Source organism: Octopus sinensis, linkage group LG21 (genome assembly GCF_006345805.1).
Source record: "Octopus sinensis linkage group LG21, ASM634580v1, whole genome shotgun sequence".
NCBI classification, from domain to species: domain Eukaryota; kingdom Metazoa; phylum Mollusca; class Cephalopoda; order Octopoda; family Octopodidae; genus Octopus; species Octopus sinensis.
Window position 1 is genome coordinate 18,519,932 of NC_043017.1, and position 13,247 is coordinate 18,533,178.

Genomic DNA, 13,247 nt, shown 5'->3' on the forward strand with positions numbered 1-13,247 from the left:
ATGTATTTAATACCATGTAAAAAGAGAAAAATTCTTAATTTATTGAAATTTATCTTTGGAGAAAGCACACAAGAACCTAGCAGTAACTTTTAGCAATTCACAAAGGTTGGGGGGATAATTTAATGACGTGGCAATTTTTGAAAGTTAATTTACATAGAGGAGGGAAAAGTCTAATTGTTGTTCGAAGGCAAGGGGCAGAACAATGAGCATGTTTCATCCTATTAAAATCTCATCAGCACAATATAGTCCAACCAAACCATCTGGGTCTGTTGACACAGGATCTTTTTTTGTTACAAGTAGTAAGAAAGGTTACAAAAACCTGAGTCACCATTGAGATAGTATTTCATCTTTAAAATATAATATTTATATTTCAAATTGGCAAAAGTTGTTCAGTCAAGCTTTAGCTAGAAGACAACAGCAAAATACATTAGGGTGTGTTATGTGATTGTAAAGAGAGGAATTACTCAAGGTTTTAAAACAAGAAGCTTTGTATCATAGAATAAAACTATGAAAAGTGTGGGCTTAAAAATGAACATTCTTCAGACAAGAAATTTTGTGTCATGAAATAAAGAAAAACTGTTTAATCTCAACAAAATATTGATTCGCAAGGTTTACATACCATGTCATTATTTTCTGAATTGTTGCGACAATAAGCTAGCAAATGTTTGTGCAAGGATGACAATAAGCTGTGCAGATGGCGTGGAGGGGAGCTGTTATCGACACACAGCAGTTGTAAAGCTTTATCACTGTTCTTCTTAATTTCATTCAAAGCTTGTACCTGCACAAAACAGAAGGAAATATTGAAAATCCATCACTCAAGTATTTACAGCAAAAAACATTCCAAATCAACAATAAAGACTTATTTCAAACACAGGCAGAGGGCCAGTGGTTTTGAGAGGAAGGAGATATCATCAATGAAGTTGGGTCTGGTACTTAACAGGTTCTTGTTTCATTGACAGGAGAAGAATGAAAGGGAATGAGAAACTTGGTGGGATTTCAACTCAGAACATACCGAGGCCTAACAAAATACCAGCGGGCGGCGAGCTGGCAGAAACGTTAGCAGGCCGGGCGAAATGCTTAGCGGTATTTCGTCTGCCGTTACGTTGTGAGTTCAAATTCCGCCGAGGTCAACTTTGCCTTTCATCCTTTCGGGGTCGATAAATTAAGTACCAGTTATGCAGTGGGGTCGATGTAATCGACTTAATACCTATGTCTGTCCTTGTTTGTCCCCTCTGTGTTTAGCCCCTTGTAAGTAATAAAGAAGTAGGTATGTTGTCTGTCACACTCCCTATTCTCTCAATCTACTACCATTTTCTTTGTCAATCAGCCAATATCATTATCAACTTTCCATGCTGGCATGGATAGGATGGCTTGACAGGAGCTGGCAATGCCAAGGAGTCACACCAGGTTCCATTGTCTGTTCTGGCATGATTTCTACAGCTGGGTGCCCTTCCTAATGCCAACCGCTTCACAGAGGGTACTTGGTGCATTTTACATGGCACCAGCACAGGTGTTTTTTACGTGGCACCAGCACCAGCATAATAATAATTGACCAGACATTGTTGTAGTTGATAAACTGATGAAAGGAAACCAAGATCACAGACATTGCTACACTGGAAAAGATGGAGAATTACAAGCCACTAAAAGAAGGGATTGTATGAATATGGGAAATGGAGAAAATAACTGTCATCCTAGCAGTTGTAGGGCCACTGGGAGCATTAACAACCAGGTTTGAAAAACTTTTTGGAGAAATTGGGATAGACATGAGGGTAGAACATGCTCAGAATTACACATGGTAAATAGCATTTTTTTCTTTAGTAGTGCAGCCCACTTCTTGCAAAAGGTTGTCCATGCTTGGTTTAAAACAACTTTGCATTTAGGACTTGAGGTGATTTTTTTTTGAGACAGCTTTTTGGGAAAGAAAAGTATGTCTTTTATGTTTCCAAATATGATATTCAGTAAATGCTGATAAAGATGGAATGTGTGTGTGTGTGTGAGAGAGAGGGAGAGAATAAAAGGTTGTAGAAATGTTTTTTTAAAATGTCATACAGTATGGAAAGTGAGAGTCCTTAACACGGTTTTCATTAACACTTCTGCTAGTTCAACATCCATTGTGTTGTCATAGTCTGGACTGGCAGAAACGGTAGAATCGAAAGGCTCAGCAAATCCAAGAAGGGATGCGATGTGAGAATTGTCTTGGAGACTGGCAAGAATGATGTCAAGTTGCATACGCTGAAAATAAACAAAAATGTATATGTGTATGTATGTAAAAATATATGTATATGTATATATGCATTATATGTAGACATATATGTACATGTTGATACATGTGTGTATATGCATATATATGTGTGTGTGTGTACATATATAAGTATATATGTATATGTGTACACACACACACATGCAGGGTGTCCCAAAAATTACTAAGAGAGGTTTGGCAAATTTAATAACTTCTAATAAGAAATATACTCTGAATAATTAACATGTAAAAACGTTTAGCTACTTGATGACTTTTAAGACATCCTACAATTATGTCTAAAAGTGGATGTATATATGGATGCATGTATGAATGTGTACCAGAGATATATGCAACACACCCATAATTTCATTTGCAATAGAAATATACAATAGTGCAGGGAATACACGATAATGTAGAAATATGTGATAATGAAGTTAATGTGCAATAATATAGAAATACCTGGCCTCTAGATAGTGTGTCCCATCTATCACTGCCTTGTGGAAGCAGGGAATGAAGTAGTTCCATCCTCTCCTTTAATGGTGGTAACAATAATGGTGCTCCAATTGATAAAGTCTCTATCACAGCCTGAAAGGAAGAACACAAATGGAAATTGGTAAAACGGTGAAACAGCCTCACTCGCCCGCCTGCCTGCCCACCTGCCTAGGGTGTGTATATAACATTATTTATATTTCTCAATATTTCTTTATAGTGTATATCATTTATAATTTGATTTAGTTTTGAAATAGATTGACCCCAGTACTTAGTTTTAAAACTGGTCCTTATCCTAACAGTTCTCCTTTTGCTGAACTGCTAAGTTACAGGATAGTAAACAAACCAATATTGGTTGTCAAGTGAAGGTGGGGGGACCAAACACACACACACACACACACACACACACATATACAATGGGTTTCTTTCAGTATCCATCAACCAAATCCACTAGCAAGGCTTGTCAGCCCAGGGCTATAGAAGATGACACTCACCCAAGTTGAAGCTCCGTGGAATTGAACCTAAGACCACACAGATAGGAAGCAAGTTTCTTACCACACAGCCATGCAGTAATTTCATAGATCTACACCACAACAGTACAGTGTATATTTTAACAGCATGTGTGTGTGTGTGTGTGTATGTGTCCATCTGTTTGTGTGTGTGTGTGTGCATACACCTGATCTTCACAGCCTACATTTTAACAATATATGACACTATCTCACTTTTACAGTTTATGTTCACAATATATATATCACACACACAAGATCTTTACAGTGTATATTTACAATATTATATATCTATGCCTTATCTTTATAGCGTATATATACAATATATCTTCAACTTGTCTTTACAGCATATATATATATATAAAGCACTATCCGAATCGTGGCCGATGCCAGCGCCGCCTCGACTGGCTTCCGTGTCGGTGGCACGTAAAAAGCACCATCCGAATCGTGGCTGAAGCCAGTGCCGCCTCGACTGGCTTCCATGCAGGTGGCACGTAAAATGCACCAATCCGACCGTGGCCGATGTCAGCCTCGCCTGGCACCAGTGCAGGTGGCATGTAAAAAGCACCCACTACACTCACGGAGTGGTTGGCGTTAGGAAGGGCATCCAGCTGTAGAAACATTGCCAGATAAGACCGGAGCCTGGTGCAGCCTTCTGGCTTCCCAGATCCCCGGTCAAACTGTCCAACCCATGCTAGCATGGAGAACGGACGTTAAACGATGATGATGATGATATATATATATATTATATATATATATATATATATATATATATAATAATGATAATAATAAAAATAATAATGATGCTTTTGGTTTTCAAGTGTGTTCTTGCTTCTGAGAAGGGTACTTTAACTACATACATCTTCACAGGTACAAAGTGGTACAAAGTCAGTTGTTGACAGAAGGAACAACAACACTCATAGTCAGTGTTGTTGTGTATACATTTAATTTTTCGACCCAAAGTCAACAATAACACTTGTAGTAGTCAGAGAGGATAAAGGTAAACACAGACACACACATGTACATGTACATGTGTGTATGTGTATCTTTACCAAGTGTAAATAGGCAAGCAAAACAAAAAGACAGGTCTTTGTTGAATAAATATGTTCTGCACTGTACTTGCTCCATCCCAGTTGCAAAGACAATCCCTCGTCACTCTCACCATCAAGGATGCCATGAAGCAGTGACTGCCTCATTGAAAGCTTGCAATTAGGGTTGAAACAATTGTTTACCAAATGCCAAGTACAATAAAATAAATGAAGGTAGACTCCTCTGACCCAGGCTGTCAGGGTTTTAGTTTGCATATAATGAGTGCATAACACTGTGACAGTCATTTTCGAAGACATGTGCAAAGAAGAAGGGTTAGGGTCGGTTAGGATTAATAAATACAGCACCCAATACGCACCTGTTGTACTGATGGGGGGGTGTCGATATCTAGCAGTCGAAAGAGCAGATTACGGAATGGTCGAGAATGATCTCCAAGTATTCCCTTTGAGACTCCACTAGCTTGAGCAAGGGACAGATGAGTCCCCAGAATATTCAGACACAACTGAATGAAATGACAATGATCTCTGGAAAAGGGAAACAAATAAATAAACAGAAAAAAATAACATTTAACTTTCCTCAAAATAAGTTCTAAATAAAAGCACTTGCCGTAGTTCAGTCCTGGATAAGCAATATATATATATAATAATATTTTACAAGCTTAAAGCTTATAAGCAATCACTGGGCATTGACTAAGGTAGCCCTTAGTCAATACACGGTAACTGCTTATAAGCTTAAATGTGGTGATCGCTTATAAGCTTTAAGCTTGTAAAATATTATTATTATTATTATTATTATTATTTACAGATTTGTAAAATCAACACTGATTACCAAAAATCATATATGTATCAATAAATAACAACAGATAGATAATGTGTTAATCCACTAAAGCTGTTTCCAATGAATCTTTAATTGATTAACCATATATTGACTTTGCAACTAAGTTCCTGCCGTTTTTTTAAAAGGTTTAATAAAAAATAACAGCTAATTAATCAATAATGTATTCACCCCTTGTTGTTTACAACTTCTTCCCAATGTTCAACAAGATTTTCAATACCTCATTGGTAGAAATCACCCGATTTCGACTCGAAAAATTGATCCAACCAAGCTCTCAATTCTGCATCAGTATTGAACGAAACTCCACGCATAGCATTTGAAAGGGATCAAAAGAGGTGGAAATCCATTGGTGCCAAATCAGGTGAGTACGGCAGGTGTGGCAGCACTTCCCAGCCATGCGTTTGAATGGCTTCCTTAGTCATATTGGCAATATGAGGGTGGGCGTTATCATGCAGCAGAAGAACTCCATGCTGACGATTAGGTCTTTTCTCTTGAATAGCCGTGTTGAGTCATTCCATCTGTTGAACATAGAGTTCCGTGTTGACCGTTTGGTTCCGTTGAAGCAATTTGTACTGGATAATCCCTTCCCAGTCCAACCATATGCACAACATCGTTTTATGCGGATGAAGATCTTATTCCACAGGTGGTGTCGCTTGTTTACCGGTGCTAAGCCATTCGTTACGCTGCTTCATATTGATGTACAGGCACCATTTTTCGTCACCAGTAAAGATTCGGTAAAGAACTCATTGCTTGTGTCCATGAGTTGAGCGGTAACGAGCAAGCAAACCAGCAGAGATTGTGGTTTGCTGATTTTTGTTGTCACTTAAAGCTTGCGGAACCCATGCTCCATATTTCTGAACCTTTCCCATCGAGTGAAGATGCTTTTCTATAGCAGTGTGGGAGCATTCCATTTTCTCTGCAAGTTCCCTTGTTGTTTGATGAGAATTTTCATGCAAAAGTTGGTTTAATCGCTCTTCAGCGAACTCAACTGGACGGCCAGAACGATGTGCATCTTTGAGGTCAAAATTTCCAGTTTTGAACTTTGCATACCAATCATGAGTGGTTCTTTCAGCTATGGCACCCTCTCCATACACAGCAGAAATGTCACAGGCAGCTTTTGTGGCCTTAGAACCTTGATTAAAAGCAAAAAGAAGGAGGTGTCGAAAATGCTCATTTTTCTTAACTTGACATTCCATTTTAATGATCTGAAAATAAACAAAAATTAACTAAAATTAACTAGAAAAAAAAAAAGATTCCAAAATGATTCAAAAATAGAATTCTTGAAAAAAATAGATTCCAAAATTTAAAAACGCAATAAATTCCAAAATTTAAAAACGTAATAAATTCCAAAATTTAAAAACGCAATAAATTCCAAAATTTAAAAACGCAATAAATTCCAACATTTAAAATAAACGGCGGGAACTTAGTTGCCAACCCTATACATAACCCAAATATCTTTCTGCCTGTACTTCAGTACCTGAGTATGCATTCCTCTATTTTTGTTATGTACACATTTTATTTTTCAACCTAAACCCAGTGCCTTACCGTTTCAGTGCCGGATTCACTCAAATCCTGATCTATTTCATATATATATATATTTCATTTTTGGATTTGGTTTGCAAGATTCTTTATATGAGTTCGTGTGTTGAAATATATTCTGTTGTGTCTGGGGAGAGTCATTTTCTTTTTGTGCCTTATAATGTAACACACTCACTGGTGAAATTTCCGCTTATTTCTTATTTTTATTTTCCTAAAATTTCGTTGCATCTTGCAACCTTTTCTGTCTGTTATTTACACTGCGTTCCTTCATAGTGTAATTAATTAATTTATTAATTAATTAATAATAATAATAATAATAATAATAATAATCCATTTTCTAAATGCACAATGCCTGAAATTTGTGGGGAGAGGACTTGTCAAATACATCGACCCCAATGTTTCACTGGTACTTAATTTATGGACCCTGAAAGGATGAAAGGCAAAGTTGACCTCAGCGGAATTTGAACTCAGAACATGAATAATAATAATAATAATAATCCTTTCTACTATAGGCACAAGGCCTGGATTTTGTGGGGAAGTGGATAGTTGATCACATCGACCCCACTACTCAACTGGTACTTAATTTATTGACACCGAAAGGATGGAAGGCAAAGTTGACCTCGGCGGAATTTGAACTTAGAATGAAACGACTAGCGAAATACCACTAAGCATTTTGCCCGACGTGCTCACGATTCTGCCAGCTCGCCGCCTTTGTGAATAATAATAATAATGAGAAGTAGAGACAGAGAGTAAAGAGAGGTACTTACTGTTTGGTGGTGAAAGGCGGTGGTGGTGCAGACCCATTGACGTCATCACAATAGTGTTCAAGAAATGTATGCAGTAAGAGAAAGGTGGATTCTTGTAAGTCGACACAGAATGGCCGATTCCATGCAATAACATTCCTGGAGAAAGAGAAATAATAATAAAAATATATAAACAACAACAACAACGATAATAATAATAACAATGATAATGATTTCAAATTTTGGCACAAGGCCAGCAATTTGGGGCAGGGAAAGAGTTGATTACAGAACTCAAAGGATGAAAGATAAGGTCAACCCAGGCAGAATTTGAACCCAGAACGTAAAAATGGATAAAATGCTGCAAAGGATTTTGCCCAGCATGCTAACAATTCTGCCAGCTCACTGCCTTAACATTCATCATCATTATCGTTTAACATCCGCTTTCCATGCTGGCATGGGTTGGACAGTTTGACAGGAGCTGGCCTGGCAGAAGACTGCACCAAATTCAGTGTCTGTTTTAGCATGGTTTTTCTGGCTGGATGCCCTTCCTAAAACTAACCACCCCACAGAATGGACTGAGTGGTTTTTACATGGCACGAGCACAGGGGTCTTTGAAAGAGGAGGGGGCATTGCAGGAGGTGATCTTGTGCCAGATGATGAACATTAGTAATAATAATAATAATCTTTTCTACTCTAGGCACAAGATCTGAAATTTGGGGGTAGGGAGCCCAGTCAATTAGATTGACCCAAGTACGCAACTGGTACCTAATTTATCTCCCCCAAAAGGATGAAAGGCGAAGCCGACCTCGGTGAAATTTGAACTCAGAATGTAGTGGTAGATGAAATACTGCTAAGCATATTACCCAGCATGCTAATGTTTCTGCCAGCTTGCCGCCTTAATGATGACGATGATGATGATGATGATTAAACATAACAACAGAATCTAATAAATTCATCTTTAACTATTAAACATCCATATTTTTCTCTTTTATTTGTTTCAGTCACTGAATTGTGGCCATGCTGGAGCACTGCCTTGACGGGGTTTAGATGAATAAAGCAACTTTAGTACTTATTTTTCAGTCATTCTATTGGTTTCTTTTGAGGAAATATTAAGTTATGGGGACATAAAAAACCCGACAGCAGTTGTCAAGTAGTATTAAGAAATGGTAATGAGTGAAAATTATAAGTTTTCACTGTATATATTGGCTATATGAAATAGTCGAATATTGGGGTATATAAACCCATTTTTACCATCGTTGGTTTATATGCCCCAATATTAAACTATATTCTATAGTCAATATCATGTGATCACGTGACCAACCAAACTATCCGGTGCTGTTATATTATTTTAGCCATCGAATGACGCCACCCCGCTGAAGTGGGGGGGGGGGTGAATCAACGTGAAATGAAGTGTTTTGCTCAAGAACACAATGTGCTTTCCTGTCTACGAATTGAACATACGATCTTTATATAATATATATATGATGGGCTTCTTTCAGTTTCCATCTAGCAAATCCACTCGCAAAGACTAAACCTAAGCTTCTTACCATACAGCCATGCCTGTGCCTATAGTCAATATACACATTGTAAATATACACAGTGAAACCCTTGCTAGCATGGAAAACGGACGTTAAACGATGATGATGAGTCCAACCCATGCTAGCATGGAAAACGGACGTTAAACGATGATGATGAGTCCAACCCATGCTAGCATGGAAAACGGACGTTAAACGATGATGATGAGTCCAACCCATGCTACCATGGAAAACGGACGTTAAACGATGATGCTGATGATGATGATGAAAACTTATAATTATATTTACAAAAAACAGTACACACACGCATACATATACATGCATGCACATACATACCTGGCTTCTGTCAACCAAATCCTTTCACAAGGAAACACTTGGGCAAGATGCCATGCAGTGGGACTGAACCAACAATCATGTGGTTGGGAAGTAAACTATTTATCTCAGTCACATCTGCACCTACACACACAAACACAACCACACACACACACACATACACATTACCTGTCGGTGGGTAGAGCTGTCCATGCTATACTGTGTGATGTTCCTGCTGATATCTGGTGAATACTAACTCCATCCAACCCGATAACCTTCTTTGGCTTAGAGATGGGGCTGTGAGCGTGTCCTTGGCCACACTGACCCATTGTGTTGTTGCCCCAGGCATACACCTCATTCTCTGAATAAAAGGAAAAAAGAGAGGAAAACAAATGAATAAAGAAAAAAACAGATTAAAGGCCTGAAATTAAGGGGGAGGGGTAGTCAATCACATTGACCCCAGTGCGCAACTGGTGCTTATTTCATCGACCCTGAAAGGGTGAAAGGCAAAGTTGACCATGGCGGAATTTGAACTTAGAATGTAACAAGTCAGAAGAAATACTGCACACTTTAACAAGTCTGCCAACTTCCCACCTTAATAATAATAATAATAATAATAATAATATTTGGGATGAAACAAAGCTGTGTTCCATAAAGGTTTCTTAAGAAAGCAACACGCAATTATCAATGAGAGTCGAAACTAACCATGTGTGAGAGCCAAACAATGCGTATCACCACAAGCTATATCAGCAATGCAGGTACTCTGGAACTCTTCTATCTGTCGAGGCCGCAGTGCAGTGTACTCAGGGGAGCCACACCCTAAACATGAACCGCACCCCCACGCATACACCTGTAAAAGAAAAGCACAACATTGTCGATAATTAGAGAGAATGGAGTAGAGTTTTACAAGTCAACAAGACAGCCACTGTGGAATTAGTCCATTCACTAGAAACAACAGTCAAATATTTATTAATTCTATCAAATCTCATTGCAGAATGAAGGGGAGTGGCCATAACCTTTTTCAGGGTGTCTCAAACTGGTGGAAGGGTGAGGAGGTAGGGAAAGGGATGATGAAACTCCCATTCATGGGTTTCTGTTGTATGAGGCACCACAGCAAGTTAGGGAGCCATCTATCAACAGACTGGAAACAACTGTCTTCAATGCCAGTCTTCCATATTGGCTTTGATGGTGCAACAGGATTCTATGAGTCAGAGAATTGCATTAAACTCCAATGTCTGCTTTGGCATGGTTTCTTCAGCTTGATGCCCTTCCTAATTATTTCTTTACTTCCCACAAGGGGCTACACACAGAGGGGACAAACAAGGACAGACAAACGGATTAAGTAACTGGTACTTCTTTAATCGACCCCGAGAGGATGAAAGGCAAAGTCGACCTCAGCGGAATTTGAACTCAGAATGTAAAGGCAGACGAAATACTGCTAAGCATTTCGCCCTGCCAGCTCGCCGCCAACCACTTTATAGTGTGCTGGGTACAGTACTAGTGAGGTCAACAAGTTACTTGTAAGACAAAGAAAAAGACCCCTCATCTGAGTAAGGGTGTAGTAAAGAGGGAGGTAGCTTTGTGCCAGGTGTGGAGAGGCTAAAGTATGATAGATGGACGGGAACAGATATCATCACCATCATCAACAACGTCCATTTTCCATGCTGGCATGAGTTGGACAGTTTGAAAGAAGCTGGCCAGCTGGGAACTGTCCAGACTCCAACTGTCTATTGTGGCATGGTTTCTTCAGCTGCATGCTTTTCATAACACCAACCACTTAGCAGAGTGGTGGTGGGTGCCATTTATGTACCACCAGCATGGGTGCATTTACACAGCACCAGCACTGGTGCACCTGGTCATGTTGTCAAGTAGATACACGACTACCCTGCATCATATAACAATGGGTAGGAGTAGCTGGGAAGAGGAATAAAGGTGGTGGTGACATAGTAGCAGAGCATGCTCTCAAGGTACAGGAAGCGACATTTGATACGATATTTAATTGTTAACAAAACTTAATATCTCATGAAAAATTTCATTTTGGAAAACGATTTTTTTTTGCCAATGTAACAAGTTTGGGATGTCCTAGTTTAACATTTAAACCAACCAGATCAGAGCAAAAGAATCTACGTATTTTATGTTCAAACCAGCCAGATCCAGTCTCTCACACCTACCCTACAATATCATTCTGAAAATAAAATGTCTCATCATTGAAATCTCGAAATGACAAGATACTGCATGATTAATTCAAGACAGTGTGAATAAATAAGCATTACATTTGAGAGAGTAATCTGCATGTTAAAGGGTCAAGTGAGCCCTAATCCATCTCACCAACAGAGTTGACTCTGCTAAAGGCACCACAAGCCCAGCTGATGGTTTCAGTCTACCAGTAAATTCACATAATCTTATTTCCCTCCCTCATTCACATATCCAAGCCCCAGCAACATGTGAAAGAAATTAAAACATTAACACAGCAAAGGAAATAATACAGCCACTATGTGGTTGTTCATCCTGTTAGAAATAGCAGCCAAATCTCTCTCAAACCATTCACCACTATCTTGAAAGGAAGGACATGTTGGATAACATGGTCCATCGTATAAAAAAACAAAACAGGATGGGCATGGTTGGAATGAGTCTGATCATAGGTCAGAACTGACCCAGGGCTAAACAACAACTATGACATCCTTACAACAGGTTTTACCACACCTGTTGCTAAAACTGTGGATGAACTTCAGTTATTAAGAGAGGTAAAGACAGAGTAGATTTAATTAAAGGTAATTATTAAAGACACCCTCACCTGTCCAGAAGATGTCAATGCTAACGAAGACTGCGTCCCACAAACGACTTTCCGGATGTAAAACTCAGTGAAAGTTTCAATGATTTTTGGCTTATAGAGGCGATTGGTGTCTCCATGTCCCAACTTTCCTACAAACAGAGAAACAGACAGGGATGTAGGGGTCAGCAGATTAGTCATGCGTAGTGTGTGTGTATGTGTGTGCATGTGTATGTGCATGCAAGTGTACATGTGTGTGTGTGTGTGTGTGTGCGTGTGTGTGTATGTGTCTGTGCAGCTTTGACACAGTAAAGTGTGGCTAAGTGGTTACAGTATTCAGCTCATGATCATAAAATCGTGAGTTCAATTCTTGACGATGCACTGTCTTCTTGAGCAAGAGACTTTATTTAACGTTGCTCCAGTCCACTCAGCTGGCAAAAAATGAGTTGTACCAGTAATTCAAAAGGGCCGAGCTTGTCATATTCTGTGTCACACTGAATCTCTCTGAGAATTACATTAAACATACACATGTCTGTGGAGCGCTCAGCCACTTGCATGCTAATTTCACGAGCAGGCTGTTCTGTTGGTCGGATCAACTGGAACCAGTGTCACTGAAGCTGATGACAGGGCCATTGTTATTGGCCTTGACACATGAAGTAAATAAATGAATAAACATGTAGGAGTGCAGGATTCAGTTGTAGAACGTATGTGTGTATGGTGGTGACAGAGAAGTTAGTGGAAGTAGCGAAGTGTATACAGTGTGTGTGTAAGATTTGTAATGGTGTATAGCAGTAATACATGAGGTAAGGTAAATATAGAAAACTAGATATAATTATAACCAAGGAGAATGGACTGAGCAAGTCCTTTCATTTCATTGAGTTAGTTAGTTGCATGCATACATACAAAGAAAGAAAGAAACAAAAAAAAAACACCCTGCTGTTGATGTTGAAATTCCAATGAAGGAGCCTTGAATCTAGGTTAGAAACTGGTTCTTTCTCTACTGGCAAGAAGTCTTGAAATAAATCTGAATAATGACAGACAGACAGACATACATACATCGTGGGTCCCCCATCTTGAAAATAAACACAAAGAGTGACAGTATTATCACTGAGAGAATACAGTATCGCAAAGGCAAATTCCAAGGGGACAACCTCTCTATGGTGATGTTTATACTTTCTGTAAACCCTTGTCATTCATGTTAAGAAGTCTGAAGGATATCTCACTGGTTCACAA

General features: G+C 38.9%; 1 protein-coding gene across 4 annotated transcripts in view; it reads right to left on the bottom strand.

The window, feature by feature from the left end:
* LOC115222889 (probable E3 ubiquitin-protein ligase HERC1) overlaps positions 1 to 13,247 on the bottom strand; it is a 122,957-nt gene that overhangs the window by 80,670 nt on the left and 29,040 nt on the right. For all 4 annotated transcript variants that reach the window (XM_029793273.2, XM_036511903.1, XM_036511905.1 and 1 more), the window contains exons 9-16: positions 12,039 to 12,166; positions 9,950 to 10,094; positions 9,434 to 9,605; positions 7,422 to 7,556; positions 4,640 to 4,805; positions 2,699 to 2,824; positions 2,050 to 2,232; positions 620 to 778 (exon numbers count right to left, since the gene is read on the bottom strand). In XM_029793273.2, coding sequence (XP_029649133.1) covers positions 620 to 778; positions 2,050 to 2,232; positions 2,699 to 2,824; positions 4,640 to 4,805; positions 7,422 to 7,556; positions 9,434 to 9,605; positions 9,950 to 10,094; positions 12,039 to 12,166 — 1,214 coding nt within the window. The remainder of the gene's footprint in view (positions 1 to 619; positions 779 to 2,049; positions 2,233 to 2,698; positions 2,825 to 4,639; positions 4,806 to 7,421; positions 7,557 to 9,433; positions 9,606 to 9,949; positions 10,095 to 12,038; positions 12,167 to 13,247) is intronic.